Raw genomic sequence first — 18,116 nt, 5'->3', positions numbered from 1 at the left:
GCTGTTAGCAGCACTGCTAAGACTTCAATTATGAGGCAAAGGGACTAGTAATTATGTAACATGTCTGGAGCACTTGGTTAAAACAGAGTTGCTGGGATTCTCTTTCCGGTGTTTAAACCGAGGCCCTAGAACGAGGCACCGCGTACAACGATGGGGGAAAACAGGCAACAGATACAAACCGGTGAGGAGAAAAACTCACCACGGAGGGGGGGGGTTGATGTGCAGTTATCAACAAATTCAAGACATTTTGCTACTTCCCAGACCTGCTGGAAGTCAACTTCTACCACTGTTTTTGCAGAAACATTTGGCAAAGTTTGCAACAGACACGTACAAAGTAATCCTGCTCAGGAAATTCTAGTTAACTCTGGCTTTCCGGCTTGCTCGTGGATCCCACGTTTAGCCTCCAGCACTGACACTTCTTCTTGGCTCCTTTCCGGGTCTTAACTGAGGTAGAGTCTGAGTTTCTCATCCGTAGAAGAAAGCCCGTGCTGAAAGTTGCCATCAACCTAAATCCACCCTGCATACTACTTCCCCTAAATAAAAACAGGATCTCATGACCCCTGCCCATCACTTTGGATAGATGACTACGTAGCCCTTAGTCTTGTACCAGGCCGAACAGGAAACACACCCGGGGCTTTGACAAGAAGGCTCTCCAGAGCCGCTGCCACTCAGCCCATCGCTCCAACCACCACGACCTGACCAGACGGCCTGGCCAGCCGCCGCTGGCAGGGGCTCCAGCTGGGTCGGACGTACGTGCTCTACAAAGCCAGTCTGGGCCTCTGCCCGCCGCCCTCCGGTCCTGTTTTGCGTGTGCTGAAGGTTCATACGACCTCCCTGTTCCTCTTAAGTATTTCATCACTGTTCTGTTTAAAGCTGAAGACAGTTCCTTAGGAGAAAATAAAGAATGGGCAGAAGCGGACAGGGGTCCAATACTCGTCAGGCTTCCCTGCCTGCAATGAACTGACTGATTTAAGTCATTACAGGAAGGGGTCATCCCGTTACGCATCGTTTCTCTCCCTAGGAAAAGGGAAGCAAGCATGTGTAGCGGGAGCGAGAACACAGCACCCTCTGGCGTGTGTTCTGCGCTCAGCGGCTTGCAGGCTGTCTCCGGGCTGCAGGTTCTGAGCACAGGTCCGCTCGCTCGGCGGGACCTCCTCCCCACCCTCCCCTGCGTGAGGCTCACAAAGCCTGCTGGATGTCTTCCGACAACTTTCCCTAACCTGGCGGTTCCCAGTCATATCTGAGCACAAAACACTTCGCAAAGCCCATCTATGAAGATCAGGTAAGAAAGAGTGTTTCTGACCTAAAGCTAAATGTAAGATACCAAACTCGAGCAACGAAAACTCAGGAGGCAGTATGGTAACAAGAGGCACATTTTATTACATTTTCCTAATAAGTCAACTGGGAACATTGCTGCTGAAATGCAACTTACAATTCAAATGACACTGGGAATAATTAGGGTACATGTCAAGTATTTTCAGAGATGAGCTTCCGTATCTTGATCACTAAATGGAAAGATTCTTCAGAAGAACAGTCCCTTACCCTACACATAGGAGAAGAAAAATTAAAGATACCATGATGATATCTATCAAAATAACTGGAAAGCATTTTAAAAGTCAATTTAGTGTACACGAATTGACGTGTAAAACACATGAATTTGTAGTGAACATTTCTATAAGGACATTTCGTCTCAGAAAAGAATGATAAAATTCACGTTAAATATACGCCTGAACTAGGATTCTATGAAAAAGAAAACACTTCACGAGGCCCAGTTTCTGACAATGTCATGATAACTAACACAAAGTAACTGCGCATTTGATATCTGGCTTCTTTCCTATCTCGACATTTAAAAGGGGATTCCCTCAACTGCTCGGCCTAAATCTGAAGACATGTGATGCCCGTTTTCAGAGATTCTCCTTCTCCCCGGCCAGCTACAGAAGTCCAGGTGAAGGGGAGGCGGAAGAATGCAAAAAGGGACAAACCTGAGAACTTTGCACCTCACTGCCTCCACCACATACCCAAAACACTGTGACTGTAAAAATGTCCTGAGTATTTGTTTTAGTCAGGAAAAGAAAGTGGTAATTATAATGGCAAAAAACAATTTTTTTTTAAACACAAAATTATTTTGAGAAAAAGTAGAATGGAATGAAGCAGGCACTGGGGAATCAAGAAACAGGACGCTATTAATAAGGACTTGAAGGTGAGGGTGAATACAAATGCTGGGAGGGTCTTAAAATTTATGACAAGACACTCCCTTCAAAACCCTGACATTGCAGCCTAATTTCTGATAACCTTCGAGAACAGGTCTACCCAGAGCACGGTGTCTAAAATGTGTAAGCTCAACTATCCCCCAACTACAGAGAGAACGATGCCATCTTTGTGGGTTATGTCCTAGGACTTCTGGACCCTGAAGTCTCACAATCACTTGGCATCATTTTTGCCATAAGGTGAAATACAGCGAGACCTTCGTGAGAGTAACTACACAGCAGCTGACCGCGCGTCTGTGGAGGACGGTCCATGCCCTGGGTCCACCTAGCAGAGGGCTTGCGGAGCTCCACGTCTCTCTCTGCCTTAGAACATTACAGACTCCAATACAATTACGTGTGTGTGGATAAACACTGCTTACAGGGTTCCTTTCAAGTAGATAAATCAAGGAATGCTGAGTTCGGGAATTTCAAAGATCTACGGAACGTGCCCTCGCCATTTCCCTTAGGAAGGAACGCTGGCAGTGCTCTGGGTATCTGGTCTACTTCAAGACCGCGCCCGGAGCACCGGCTGAACACAGACACTGCGGGTGAGCTGGAGAAGAGGGCGCCCCAGGCGCTGAGCAGCGCTCTCAGGGCTCCTTCCGACCATCTGCACCAGCCAAGGAGACGTGGCACCGCACGTGGGCGGCTACCTTCAGACGGATGCTCTTCCGCTGGCTACTGTCTTTCTAATAATCCTTAGGGACCAATTTTGGCAACCACGTGTGATGTGGAACCTCACCACCCACACGGCCAACATCACTAGATCTGACCACTATTCTCATCCGGGCGGGGGGGGGAAGCGGGGGAGAGGCAGGAAGCGTGATAAAGCGAAAACTTTACAGTGAACACAGGAGCGCCACTCTAAGCCCCCAACAGTAATGCACCCCAAATCATAATGCTGAAAACTAAAAAACTAGACAAAAATTAAATGGAGGATTCTTTTTTTTTTTAATCTTTTATAGGACAGAAACCTTAGCTCATGTCTTCTGGTGTCATCGTCTTCCACTGAGCTGCACCTAAAACACAAAGAACAAGTAACAAGCAACTTTGTTTTTTAAAGAACACGTAACAGTTTTGAAGGCATAAGATGAACTGTCTCTAAGTGGAAGTTAACTTACTTAAATAAGTATATAAAATGGAGCCATGAAAATCACCAGAAACATACAAGCGCTAACTGTCAACATTCTGAGTGAAAATGACTAGGAGAGACCTGACCATGCAGCATACTGTCACCAAAGTAAAGAGCGGGGGAAAATCGCTACCCGCTTCATTCAGGTAGGAAAGCTGCACCTGTGGCGCCTTGTTTACAAGGCGTCACCACCTGAGGATGAGAACCACCTGGCGTTTATGTCAGTTTACGTCTGAACCACGAGGAGACGGGGGTACAGAGTCAAAGCTGGCCTATCGTATCATCTATCACCTTCCTGGCTGTAGTGCATTTCATGCCTTTAAATGGAGTAAAACCCACCAGAAGAATGCTGCTACTCTGATTTTCCATTCTTGAATGCACCAAAATGTGCATGCTTGTTGTAATTAGGTGCCTGGGTGAATAAAAAAATCCCATTTACAATTTAAAAATATTATTTAAACCCCTAAAATCTGATGATTTTCCACATTCCTCAGGGAGACAAGCATTAATTTTACCACCCAAACAGAAAAGATTACATACATTTCTGAAAATTCTCTGCTATCATGTTAAAAAATACTAATTTCTTCGTGCTGCAAAACCAAACCGATTTACATGATTTTGTTTTAAATTGTTGCTAAATGTTTATCTACACATGCTGTCAGAAATAACCTTGTTAGGAAGGTGAAGCTGGTGTCTCAGCAAATCAGACCCCTTGGAGAAGGCGGTGAGTGGCCTGTGCCCCGTTTTCCTTTTTCTCTTTCCGCACCATCAGAAGGAAAAGTGAGAAAATAGCAGAAACATTAGTTAAATCCTGAATTATACCCCATAACCTACAGGAATTACCTCACTACACTGAAAGCTGACAATACTGGTAGAATTTTTTGATGAAATAATTAGGATCCTAATTATTAATAAAATGATAAACTTCTGGCTAGGTTTACATCTTTAACAAATAATTCTTTCAGTTAAAGACTTAAAGGAAGAAACGCAAGGTTGCTTTTAACGCTATATCGTTTACCTGACTTACCAGCACTGAAGACAACAACTTTTAAAAATGGCTACAAATGCCTTGTTCACAAAAGACTTTATTACCTAGTGATGCATACTGAGAGCGTACAGAAATCTGCATGGTCCGCCGCCACATGCAGTAGAACAATCTTCACTGTACAGTAAGTGAGTGTCAACTGTTTTATGCAATAGACAACACCTTAACGCCACATCCTTAAAGAAAAGCTTCATTTACAAAAGAAAGAAAAGGTAAAGAAGCAATTACCGCTTTTAAAAAGCAGCTGCTTTGCTCAAGAGTGGAAGGTTTATGCCTGTATTGAAAGACAACATGATCACAAATAATGAAAACAATGAACAAATGAAAAACACTTTTACCATAAAGCAGTACACTTTCAAAATGACATACAAATAGTTAAAAACTTCATTATGTTGTCTATCTAACTTTTAAATATGAGGACTTCCAGAATTAGGCCTCAACATTTGTTATTAGTAAATGAAAACTACGCATTGTTTCTATGTCACTAGGAACTGTATTTAAACAAAATGTATATAAAGTCTATAGCAAGTTGATTTAAAAAAAATTAAAGTTAATAAGAAACAGTACACTGAAGGCGCTCTATCCATCAAGCGCATACTCTTCAAATTTCAAATGTGATGAACAGAACAGAAATTGTAACTATGCCACAGTTGCAATGCCAAAAAATAAAACAAGATCAGTTATCACACATGCAGGGAATTCCGCCACAAAGCTACTGTCCCTCATTTGTCAATTGTTCCAATAAAATAACATCTTAAAACACCAGTGATGTTGATGGTTTAGCTTACCTTCAGTGTACTGAATGTTGTACACAACCTGCTTTAAAAGAGGAGACCATCCCTGCAGGCAGGCTCAAGAAGGAACAGGCCCCTTCGGCACTGACTACCCAGGGCATGCTGCTGTGGCCTGCACACACACACCTAGGAAAACGTGAATATAAACAGCATTTACGCTGGCCTTTTTACCTGGAGACCAAAACGAAGCCAAGTTTGCTAAAAATAAATCAACCACCCAGTATTACTGCTCATTTTATAACAGATGCTTTTGTCTTTTACGTGAACTGCAACCACTTACATTAGCATTGTAATTCTGTGCAGTCTTGGCAATTGAAACATTTCTACAGTGAAATTTCACATACGACACAGAACAGATTAACTAACATTTCTAAAAGAAATATCACCCTTGGTGTTAATTCAAATATATCATGCTTCCTCAAATTTGCAGGAGAAATATTTATAAGTTTATATACATTAATAAACTGCTGTGAAATTTCTTCAGTCTTTGTATTTAATTACTCAAACCCTTGGAGCTTCTTCATCTCGCTTAAATCTTCTCCTGGATGAAGGCATGCTGTAGGGCCTGGTTGATGCTAATCCGTTTAGCTGGGTCCAACATTAGGATCTGGTCCAACAAGTCCTTCAGCTGGTGCACTTTTTTACGTTGGTCTTCAGGAAGTCGCTGGCACCCAATCAAGTCAGCCAACAGGTCCTTAGTTGGATTAATGGTGCTCATGACAGTAACTTTCTCCTACAAATAATTTTTTAAATGTGTATCTCTAAATAAATTACTAAACATATATAACCTAAAAAACTTGAATGAAAAAGGTCAACCCCAAGTTAGCTATGATAGTTTAAACATCATTCTGTAATTTAATTTTATGAACAGATCAGAATGACAACAGAAAGGAATTCTGAGAATTCAAAAACATAGTTAAGTGATTAAGGTCAGGATGGGGTGTGAACTAAGGCATGGAGGTCTGGAACAAGCAGCATGCCCGCTGGCCTGCTGCCAGGTGTGGGATGGTGGGGTCCATGGAGTCGTGAGGAGGGGGAACCGCTGAGGACGGCAGTCTTTCCGAGGAGTTAAATACATTATCTTATAGGTAAGAGGGCGCCAAGAAAGAATTTTTAGGCAGGGAGAGTAACACGATCGGATTTGTTTTCAAAAAGATCACTGGCAGCAGTATGGAAGCAGGATGGGAAGCCAGACCAAGAAAGGGACCCAAGGAGAGAGAAAAGGGCCTAAATACGATAAAAATAAACTCATTATACTAGGCAAACATGTTAAAATCTTTTCCATAACCTGACGTGTCTTATTCAGGAATTGGCCAACTGCAACAGGAATTATTTTTATTGTTTTAAAATACTCGCATCTCCTAGAACCACCCGGCACGCAATCCGTTAACAATGAGATCATCATCTAATGTAGCACACCTAAAGGACACTTACCCTCTCTGTTACTTTATCAACTTCTATGTACATGAAGTTGAGGTTTTGATCAAAATGTTGGTCTTTAAATACGCCTTTCCGAATCATCTGGCAATAAAACAGAACAGTTGGATTTTGAGCTCTTAGACAACACTGGTAGTCTGGTCTACCGATGACCCCAATACACAAGTCACACAAGTGTTCCTGTTTAGTGTCTCTGGGTTTGCTTCCTTATTTGAGAATGATCTCCGATTCCTTGTTCTCGAGAGAATAACGCCTTTGGAAAAGCTCAGGCAAATGCTGTACCTAAGACTACTTAACAACAGGGGGTTATGTTTTCCCGGGCAGTGGGCAGTGACTTAAACCAATTACAGTAAGTACCATGCTGTGCTTTCACTATCCAACACTGAAGACTAAGTGAGCAGAGACTCACATCAGTGGTTCTCAGGAAAAATGCTACACAAGTGGAGCCTCCTCTCTTGGCAGTTAAGAAACCTAAGGACATTTAAAAAATTATGTTCTAACAGCCCTAAAGTGATAGCAGGTCAGGCCTCGTTAAAACAAGTACCAACATAGCTAATCTCTGTGTATCTGTCTAAACGAGTCCAACGTAACAGAATTTGGACAGAACTTAAAAAACATAATGGCTTCTGACCTACAGGGAGAAAAATCTGTAAATCTCTCAGAAAGTCAGCACATAAGCTGAAATCATAAAAGCCTAAGATACGGTCTTTAGACATTTTTATAAATGCCTATAAAGTTCTTGATTTGTGTTAATCAAACAAACTAACATTACAGCTCAAGCATTAAGGGTGAGTTTCACGTTAAAAAGATGTCATTTGCCATGAGTTTTCTCGGTACCTTCTTCCTCTCCCAGCAGCTTCCAACCTCTATAAACGGACTGCCGCCAAGTCCCCCGCTCATTCTCTGATGACTGAGTCCTTCCCTCCACCATCTGCCTACCTGGACCTGCATCTTTTCTCACTACAGCTGTTACCAATACAGGTGTGCTCCCAGGAACCCTGCTGCTGCTCTGCCCATCACTGAATGACAACCAGTGGAACAAGGGAGGGACAGAGATGTGAAAACAGTCGCATGTATCCTCTCTACCTCAGTTCCAATTCTACCTTAAACTATAGGCCCTACGCTTCTGCTTACTTCAGGAGAGTAAAGAAAAGCACAAAGACAGATTTTAGACAAGAAAAGGAAAATGGGATCCTCTTATTCTCTCTTGATAGCTCTTGGCCGATTAGAACCACTAATTTAAACACCAGAAATGAGAAGAGCTAAGGAATCAGAGTAGCCACGTACCCACCTCTCAGAAACTGTTTTATAACCACTAGAGATGAGTGTCAGCAACCACGAATCTGCCGGAGGCGCCACTAAGACCTCGGAAACAAGCTCACACTAACATCCTACCTTATTTGGCATCTTTCCTTTGAGATCCATGGCGAGCTTCAACATATGGTTATTGGTTTTGCCAGGAAATAAAATCTTTCCAGTGTAGAGTTCATACAAGGTGCAGCCTACGGACCACATATCTATACCATAGTCATAGCTTTTACCTATAACTGAAAACATAATACAAATTTTAACGTATGGTGATAAAAACAGTCAACTACTGTTTACTTCCATTAACAGGGGAATCAATTTAGCTCGGACTATGTAACCACAGCCTGAGTACCTCACTTTCACATCAGCTTCATATTCTTTCCCACGAATTCTTAATAGGGACTCTTCAGCTTAAAAACCTTAAAAAAATGAGGGCGTGGGGAAGGAACTGAAGGGGCAGAAGACAGGGTACATCTCTTCTATCTTTTCATTTCGCCTTTGGTGGAGGGGCTAACCAGCCTCAGCCAAGGCCAAAGAAGGGGAAAAACACAGGTCCCAGACAATCCACAGATGTGACAGTCAGGCCCTGAGGAAGTAAGAGCAGTCTCCCAGAGCCGAGGGCTTTCCACACCTGCCACAACCACGGCCATCCCGCCTGAGGAGCATGAACTGGCTACGTTCCCTTCCTCACGAATGGCTCGAGCAGCTGCTGCAGCGATGGAAAACACTGCTTAGGCAGTCAGCACGCCGCTCCCACTGCACACGACGGCCCAGGTCGAGAGCGCTGGAAGGGACTTACTGATTTCGGGAGCGCGATAAAATCTACTGACAAGGTAAGGCGTTATGTCATTATCCGCAACATGTGAAGCCGACCCGAAGTCGCAGAGCTTTAAAATAGTTTTTGATTCATTAACCTGCAAAACATTTTATAATTGAAGTTTAACTCACGCCAGGAGAAATTAAGACACATGATCAGATAAAAAAAAATGGCTCTGAGAAGTTATTCCCAATACTGAGAACAAAGTCACTCACGTGAAAATTCCTTTTCTAATTATTTTATAATTCAACTTCCTAATTGTGAAGAATTAAGAGCTCTCAAATATTTGATCATAAATTAGGAAAAGAACTTTCTTCAGTGAGGAAATAAGAGATAATGCCAAGTAAATTTAACCAAAGCTATTTAGGAAAGGGTGGAATAGTAACAGAAGGCACTGAAGCAAAGCATCTTCTACAAACCCCCAGGAAACCCGAACCAATCAAGTTACTGCCTAAAGGAACACGAAGACGGTCACTGGGAAGAAATCAGATTTAGATTAACTTACAACTGACTTAAGTTAACTTTCGTTTGCCAGAAAATTACGATGGCAATGAAAGCAGAAGAATGATTCAGATTCAATTTGGACAAAAAGAAAATAAAAACAATTCTTCATCCGAAGCTGCTAGACCATCCCAAATTTAGCACTCCCTTCGAGCCTAAAAAACATTAAATCCCTTAAATGTAAAGGAAGTATTAGTCAGGAAAATGTTAAATATATTTGGCAAGACGGATAAACAGGAACACTGTATTAGTCATTTGTCTCTTTTCTCCTTTGTCAACACTTCCACATACACAGCGACAGTGGCACCTTCTGAGAGAGGCTGGAGGTGCTCCCATAGCTACTGCCACACTCATGAGTCGGAGCATGTTCAGGGTTAACAAGTGAAGGTAATCCACATTCCAGAGTCCCTTCCCCCCTTCGAAAGAGACACACACAAATTCTGAGTTGGGACTTGAACTTGGCCTACTGTTCCCACCCCAAAGAAACGTAACACTTTAAACAAGCAGCCCTGGGCGGTCTCTCCTGGGATACCATAAAGCCTGGTCAGTGCTACAGACTGGTCCACTACAGACGACATCCACGGAATTAAGATAATACAGGAAAAGTACTTTTAAAGTTTTTAAGTATAAACTGCATTCAGTCGCTTAAGGGTGCAGCTGCAGTAACCAGAGAAAACCCCGGGGCCACTTTAAAACCTGAGTCTGTCAGGGGAGTGTTCGCGCTGGGTGAAATGCCCTCAGCAGCAGGGACCCACACTTGGGCACTTCCCTCCACTCGCCCGCGGGGAACGCAGCACTTCTGCCAGACTGACGGCTGAAATCCTGGGCTAAAAGCTTTGGATTTTCATTAACAAACAGCGCCGCGTGGTTGCGGATGTCTGTTCCTTTCTCAGGAAGAAGGCCAAACTGTCTGAAACCCATGTGAAAACCTATACTAGTTTAGCACTAACTCAAAGAAAAATGAAGTTTTAAAAACAAGAGCTTCTAAGACGCTAACAAATGTCTTATTACTTAACCTCCATGGTGGTTACACAGATGTTCCGTGCATAGTTACCTTTACCTTATACATAGTTTATACATTCTTTGATATGGATGGTGTACTTCACAATTCAAAAAAGAGAAAGAAAAACTGAGGTAAAGATCAACTATGAAGTGACTGTGCAGCCTACAGCTGACACTGTGGCCGCCAGTTCACTGGAATTACTCAGCCACTCTAACCTCAAGTAACATCAGAGATGCAGCACCTTCCTTTGAAACTCAGACCGAACGTACAAAATGGAACGCCTCATTAATGTAGTGGTCTGGAAGGAGATATTTTAAGATTTTAAAAAAGAAGAGAAAGGGAAATCTGAACTAAGAGCTAAGTTACTGACAAGGAGTCCAAAACAAACTTTAACGGGATTGTATCTTTCTTAAAAACATGTGGAACGTGTTATGGGCAGACGAGCTAGAATCCCCCAGCTGTGAACAGCCCCGACTCTGACAGCATGACAGAGAAAGGGCTGGGGAGGGAAGGGGCGCGCACACACCAATCACTCCACTGTGATGAGATGTGTTTCTAAGTTTCAAAAACATAAGCACTGGGAAATCTGCATCTACCACACCAGAAGGCACGAGCTAGGATAGGTCAAGACTGGGAAAGGCTCCCTTCCATACAAGGCCCAAGAACAACCGAGCTTTCCTGGGTGTGGCCGCCAGAAGCCACAGCTTCTACATCATGAAGAATAAGTGAAAAAGAATTATTCCTGGACACCCTAAACTCAACTCCATGCATCTACTTCAGAGAGGGTAACTCCCTTAAACGTCCCTCGCTCTGTCAGTCTATAAAACTAGAGAACAAAAGACTGTGAACACTCCTTATTTCAAAACAGCAACACTGCAGCATTTCTCCAGGTACCCGAGGAAGCCCATCGTTACTACATCAAAGCATTCTTGGGGTCTGTGTGCACTCATCAAATCCATCAATCAACAGGAAAAAATTGGGACAGCAGCCTACTTCCTCTCTCTTCATACTTTACTATAAAATTTCATGGCCCAATTTCTAGAAGAGTAAAAACTGGCAAAGTCATTTGTAATGGGTAATGCACTGAATTATTCTTCAGAGGTGTCCTTTCTAGAACACAGTGGTAAGCACGTTACAGTAGGAGTTATATGGATGTAACAAGGCAGCCTGATCGCTTGACTTACCAAGATATTGTCTGGCTTGATATCCGCATGGAGAATATTGCATCTTTTAAGGAGTTTTAGTGCCAAGAACAACTGCTGACTATAGGATCGTACAGCCTTAATATGAAGGCCAACATCCTTACCATATTTTTTTAACACCTCTCGTAAATTCATACTTTTAGGAAAGAGAAAAACAAATAAAATTAGGGGTTAAAATGCAAAATGGAAATTAAGGAAGGCAAAACCATTTTCAAGCATAAAGTAAAATCAAGTTCAAAGCATGAACTACAATGAAAACACTCTGTTCAAGAACCCCCTCCCACGGCCCAAACGTTTGATAAATTATCCTACGTTGAAATGAGAGCACATGAAACTGTGTGTACACAACACAATTTTCAAAATGAAGAGAAGGGAAGGTATGCAGTGCTAAAATTCCTACTGATTTGGAATGGGCTTCTGCTTGAAAGCATAAACATGAAGCCACAATTCTGAAGGGGGACGTCATATTCCTACTCCACTATTCCCATTTCTTTTCACTGTGGCTTAATCCTTTCTTGAAGTATTTAATTTTCAGAGAACTCTCTGCTGAGCTGAAGGCCACACTAGGTGAGCGTGTGACACACAGTACACAGCCAATCACTGTTTACACATTAACAACTGTCAAGAAGCTAGGTCTTCACCAATAGTTAAAAAACAAAACCCAGAGCCAACGGAAAAAAACACATCAAATACCCAGAACATTTATCACGGCATTTATCTGAACTGAGGTTGGCAAAGGTGAAGAAGCTGAGTTTTCAGGGTAATGTACAGGTTTTGACACTTGTACCTCAGAGGCTCAAACACGAGGCAGAGATGCTGTTTGTGATAAAAGTGTCTGAAGAGTCGCAAACAATGAAATTTGTCATCAGGATCAGCATCGTTCAATTTTTTCAAGAATTCTAGTTCTTTTAAACCAGTTTTTTGCCTGAAATGAAAAAGAAAATTAGGTCAAAATTGGATACATCAAGAATTTAGGAAAACTATGCAAACAATAAATGCTGGAGAGGGTGTGGAGGAAAGGGAACCCTCTTGCACTGTTGGTGGGAATGTCAATTGATACAGCCACTACGGAGAGCAGTATGGAGGTTCCTTTAAAAATAGAACCTACCATATGACCCAGCAATCCCACTACTGGGCATATACCCTGAGAAGAGCATAATTCAAAAGGACACATGCACCCCAATGTTCACTGCAGCTCTATGTACAATAGCTAGGTCATGGAAGCAACCTAAATGTCCAGTGACAGATGAATGGATACAGAAGATGTGGCACATAAATACAATAGAGCATTACTCAGCCATAAAAAGAAACGAAATGGAGTTATTTGTAGAGACGTGGATGAACCCAGAGACTGTCATACAGAGTGAAAAAAGTCAGAAAGAGAAAAACAAATATCATATGTTAACGCATATACGTGGAATCTAGAAAAATGGTACAGATGAACCGGTTTGCAAGGCAGAAATAGACATTGAGAACAAACGTATGGACACCCGGGGGGAGAGCCAGGGTGGGTGTGTGGGGTGGGATGAATTGGGCGATTGGTATTGACATATATGCCCTACTATGTATAAAACAGATAACTAATAAGAACCTGCTGTATAGCACAGGGAACTCCACTTCGCTGTACAGTAGAAACTAACACAGCATTGTAAAGCAACTATATCCCAATTAAAAAAAAAAAGAATTTAGGAAAACTAAATAATATGGATTTATTTGGTGATGTGTTTAGTCTGTTTTTTTTTTAAGTACTAATAATAGAACTGTTGAGGAACACAAGTCTCTATGTCATTCACACAATACTTTACTCTTAGCCAAATATTGTTTTCATGGAGTTAATTTCCAAAATAATCAATGAACAAAACAGAAACATAGAGGAATAAACCCACCTTGCTTGAAGGGAAATCAATCTTGCACATTTTATCTCAAGATGTCTTGATGTAAATATTATCCTCTGAAATTCTAGTTATAATTTGTCAATAGGCTACTGTTTAAAATTAGTGTCTATAATACGGAAGTTGGAGACTTCCATCAAACAAACTTTCTAAGCCTAGGCAACCTAAGACTTCAGTATAAACCTAAACACTTCTTTCTTGCGTTTCCAAACCAGCGCCAAGTTGACTTTAATGCCAGCTCAGTGTGTGGCATAGATTGTGCATTAAAGCACACGGGTACGGCCATCACCTCCTTGCTCATGAAGAGAGGAGGTGACAGACAAAGATACAGATAATTCCCAGAACGATCTGATTTTACGCCTTTTGCAGGCCACCATATGCTCAGTGACACCTGATCAATCTGACCTTTTGATTTCTCACCTTTCGTCTTGAGCTTAAGCTATTCACAGCAAAGGATGGTCGTAAGACAAGCGGTAGACGGAGGGAGTCTGAGCTGACATCAGTGCACAAAGCAAGTGCTGAAATGCACCGAAATGAATTAAATACAATCAGCCTACGGCTCGAGTGCTTCTCACAGAGCAACACGTGACTGTCAACTAAATGCCCAGAGCTGCTCTGTCGTTTTATAAGCCCAATACCTGTCCTACACAGACTGCGGTCACTATGTAAAAACAGGCTTACTTGTGAACACCCGTGAAGGTGTCCGTGAAAGTTTTGTTCTGTGTCCTGAACTTACATGAGCTCGTTGTTCCGAATGATCTTCACGGCCACCTCCTGGTTGGCCCTCGCATTATCCCTGGCTCGGACCACGTTACTGAACACGCCTTGACCCGTGTAGCCATACACGTTATAACGCTTATCCAGGACTTCACCTATGTTCACACCTGAAAAGGTAAGCTAAAAGATTAGAATTCTGACCATAATAGACTACTGCACAAAACTGTGAGCTACACATCAGAAAAGTCGAAAAGTAGGATACACAGTGCAGTCACTTAAAAACTGTGTCAAATCTCTGCTGCGTGCTTGGCTTCCTGGACACCACGGAGACTCAAGGCCTCGCCCCCGTCGTGACCCTCTTGCGTAACGCGGTTAAAGCTGCCGGCTGCCAACCGCTGCAGGAAGACCTTCTGCTCTCCTAGCAACTGCTGATGGTCCTAACGCCGAGGAAGGAAGAACTGTGCTCACTGCAGGGTCTCCAGCTGCAGTCTGCGTGGCTGGCACCCCTTCCCTCTGGAGGATGATCTCATGGCTGAAAACAACTCTGAACGGATTTAAGCTGCACATCAAGTCTTCAGCTCACTTCAATTTGTGATGCTTCTGGGCTGTAACATGGGTTCATGAAGCTGCTAGACGTGCCACACTTTTGAAGTGACGGCACTGGGATGTGACTTTCAGAGTCCTCCCAAGTGTGAAGGCCTTAGGCCACGCACTTTTACAAGATGTTACAGTGAACTCTAAAATTAATAAGAACTGTATTGAAAAAGGATAGATACATGTATAACTGAGTCACTCCGCCATACACCTGAAACTATCACACGGTTAACAACTATACTCCAATAGAAAATAAAAAGTTAAAGAAACAGAAACCAAAAACTGTGAACTTACGATAATAGCCTTCTGCATCAGTCCAGTTGTCCCTGAGGTTGGGATTCTCTTTGAAATCTTTTCCAATGCCAGCAGCCCGCAGACGTGCACTCTGAAATTAAGGCAGCAACGTGAGCTATTTAGCCACCAAACGGGCAGACATTTAAAGCACTTCCTTTAAAAGAAAAACAGGTAGAACCAGCTAAAATTTGATAACATTTTATGCCAACTTAAATGAACTCTATGACTTGTGTAAATGCAACACAGCAGAAACATGATTATCTAAGTCTCTTGAATCACAATAATGCTCAAGAAAAAAATTAACAAGTTATCTTCACATTTCTTTTACTGCCCTAGTCACGCAACACCCCCTCCCTGTCTCCTCCCGTCTATGGATGAAATGTCACTGGCTGTGTTAGAAGATGAGTTTAAGAATATCTGGTACTTCTGAAGTGTCTTCACTACACGTCAGTCACATCACTCTCCATGACACCCAGAAAGCCCTTCAACATCATCCAGGTGGATGGTGGGTGCCAATACTTTAACTGGCTCAAAATCATCTCACGCTTTCTTAACCCATCTTTTTTGCGTGCTCCTGTGGCAGCACACCACACACGGGACACGTTGCTTAAGCCAATCACCGGTGTCTTCAGGGTCCTGGACATCACTGCTTTATCCTAGTCCATTTTTAATCTCCCTGTTACATGTTTATCTCTCCCACCTCCCTTCACCAAAGCCTCTGTATTTCTCACGTTCTTTTAAATTTATGATGGAAATGGTCTGCTACTTTTGAGACCATTTTTCAAGAAAATCTTCTCAAGAAAAACCACTGATAAAGTGGCTAACGGTACAAAATTTCTCAACCCACTCCTTATAACATTTCCAACTCTTCCATGACTTCTATTAGGCTCCAAATCCTTAAGTTCCCAATCGCCTACAATGCAGAGGCCCAAAGTGGACTCTAGGCCTGAAAATTACTGACATCACCTGGTCTCCCCTAACTACAGCACACATACACAGAGGCTTGTAAATCCAAGAAGCAAGTTGTTTAAAAAGAAAATAACTACACATTTAAGTCATTTGCTATTTAACTTTTATGAAGCCCTCAGATTGTTCTGCTGTACTTGTTTTAAAATTTGATTTAATTTCAGACAGAGAAAAGTTGCCAAACTAGTATAAAGAGATTCTAGATACACTTCACCCAGACTGTCCAAATGTTAGCATTAATTTGCTTTATCCTTCTCTCTATATATATGTATATACCACTGAAATACATATTTGTGATATACCCTTTTCTGATTAACAGTTGTGTTTTTATGACTTAAAATTACTCACGTCAAAATATGCAGCAAACATATCATCAGATTCTGTGAACATGTCGGGCGCCAACAGCTTCTTCTGAGATGACCCTTAATGGAAATTAGCATTAATATTTGAAAAATGAAGAGATACAAATTGAAACACAAATAATATATCAATGGAAAATCACTAACAGCAATTCTAACTTCTTTTTCCTCTTGCACATCCGTTTTTCACCAATATCCAGCTTACAGTCACCTTGTGACACTAAGACGTACACAGCTATCCACTTTTTACTGAGAGTGCACTTCAGAAAGTCGAAAGACCTAATAGCGGTACTTCCACTAACGTTGAATTAATATGCTAATAACTAAGCAACGATTAGGTATTACAAGGGACGCTCCTCTCTAAACTGCAATTTCTCTCAGAAGGTTAGCACCCCGCACTATGAATACAGATCTACGTATTTCTCTCCTAAAACGCCTAATGACCCCATTAAAACACTGGGCAAAAAAATAAGTGTAAGGAAAAAAAGAATGCAACAGCTTTAATCATACGAACACATGCCCGATCTCATACGCCCAACTCAAACGCAAATTAAAATCACAATGAAATACCATCCCATGAGACTGGCTAAAAATCTAAAAGTATGACAACATTCTGTTAACAAGGCCCCGGATAAAAAGCCCTCAGACATGGCTTGTGGGATGGCAAAAGTGTATAACCTTTACAGAGGGGAATCTGGAAGTATATAGCAAAATGACATATTCATTCAGACCCAGAAATCCCACTTCTATGAAACCATTCCAAAGACACAGTAACAAGCAGAAAAAAACGATTTAACGCACAACGCTATTATCATTAATGCTCCAATCAACAGCCAAACATCTACCGTTAGAAGACTAACTGAATAAACTACGGTACACTCATCACACTGGAGTAATATGCAGCTGTACAAAGGAATGAAGGTCATTTCATACAGATGAGTGTGTATAACATTTTGTGTGCATGTGTAGACAGAATATAAACACATGCATATATGAGAGATGTTTTAGTGATTTTTTAAACACTCAAAATATTCCTAAAAATCAAAAGCAAATGAAAATAAGCCTAAACCAAATCAAACTGGTGGTATAACCGTACAGAGGAGAACTATTTCAAAAAACTTTAAAACAACACAGGTTTGTATACATCTTGAAATATATCCTAAGGACAAAACCATTACATTTTCAAACTGCATTCAGTACATTTAATACTGACAATCGCAGCGTTAACTCTGCATATGAAAGTTTCAAAATAACCTAAGTACCTGTGTTTATTAGGAACCAAGTTTTTCTACTGTAAAAGAGAGAAATACAAAGTCAAGAAAGTTAATAAAAACCCTGTAATCTCGAATTTGAATTGGCAAATCAGTATGAACTCCTCCTTTCCAAAAACGTATGTATTTTCCTAGTTTGGTCCACTGAAAAGGCCCACCAATAATGGGCATCCCTAAGTGCCCTGTAGTCTCCAAGTGGCATTTCCTACTAAGTGGAACCAAGGATCCCTGGAATAATAACTGATTCTGCTCTGGGGAAAGATACACACAAGGTGAGCCTATGATGTCTTACTGCCTTGTAACAGGAGTCAGCAAACTACAGATTGGGCCGAATTTGGCCCCTTGCTTGTTCCTGTATGGCCCTGACACGTGAACACCTCGTGAACTTCAGTCCATCAAGTGTTTTGGGAACGTGGCCATGCTCATCCATCTGTGCTGGCCCAGCCGCTCTGCACCACGAGAGCAGAGCTCAGTAGTTGGAACAGAGAAAAAAGTCTAAAATAATTACAAAAGCCTAAAATATTGGATATTTTACAGA

The 18,116-nt window shown here is 41.8% G+C and overlaps 1 protein-coding gene across 9 annotated transcripts in view; it reads right to left on the bottom strand.

Annotated features, from left to right (window-relative positions):
• Nucleotides 1–1,355: 1,355 nt before the first annotated feature.
• Nucleotides 1,356–18,116, bottom strand: part of PRP4K (pre-mRNA processing factor kinase PRP4K) — a 40,977-nt gene continuing 24,216 nt past the window's right edge. Inside the window, exons 7-17 of one of the 9 annotated variants that reach the window (XR_002646444.3) lie at nt 16,297–16,370; nt 14,983–15,073; nt 14,114–14,261; nt 12,273–12,410; nt 11,468–11,621; nt 8,762–8,876; nt 8,050–8,201; nt 6,652–6,738; nt 4,652–5,950; nt 4,048–4,134; nt 1,356–3,790 (exon numbers count right to left, since the gene is read on the bottom strand). Coding sequence is in view for 2 of the 9 variants with exons in the window: in XM_022586562.3 (XP_022442270.1) it covers nt 5,747–5,950; nt 6,652–6,738; nt 8,050–8,201; nt 8,762–8,876; nt 11,468–11,621; nt 12,273–12,410; nt 14,114–14,261; nt 14,983–15,073; nt 16,297–16,370 (1,163 nt within the window). In the remaining 7 variants the exon portion in view is untranslated. Of the gene's footprint in view, nt 5,951–6,651; nt 6,739–8,049; nt 8,202–8,593; nt 8,877–11,467; nt 11,622–12,272; nt 12,411–14,113; nt 14,262–14,982; nt 15,074–16,296; nt 16,371–18,116 lie in introns of those variants that run through there. The other 8 variants (XR_002646446.3, XR_002646447.3, XR_002646442.3 and 5 more) reach the window with 8 other exon arrangements.

The sequence above is a fragment of the Delphinapterus leucas genome, chromosome 10 (assembly GCF_059928025.1).
Source record: "Delphinapterus leucas isolate spDelLeu-1000000601 "Yukka" chromosome 10, BTC_Dleu_Yukka2, whole genome shotgun sequence".
Classification (NCBI taxonomy): domain Eukaryota; kingdom Metazoa; phylum Chordata; class Mammalia; order Artiodactyla; family Monodontidae; genus Delphinapterus; species Delphinapterus leucas.
This window is presented reverse-complemented; position numbering and strand designations above follow the sequence as displayed.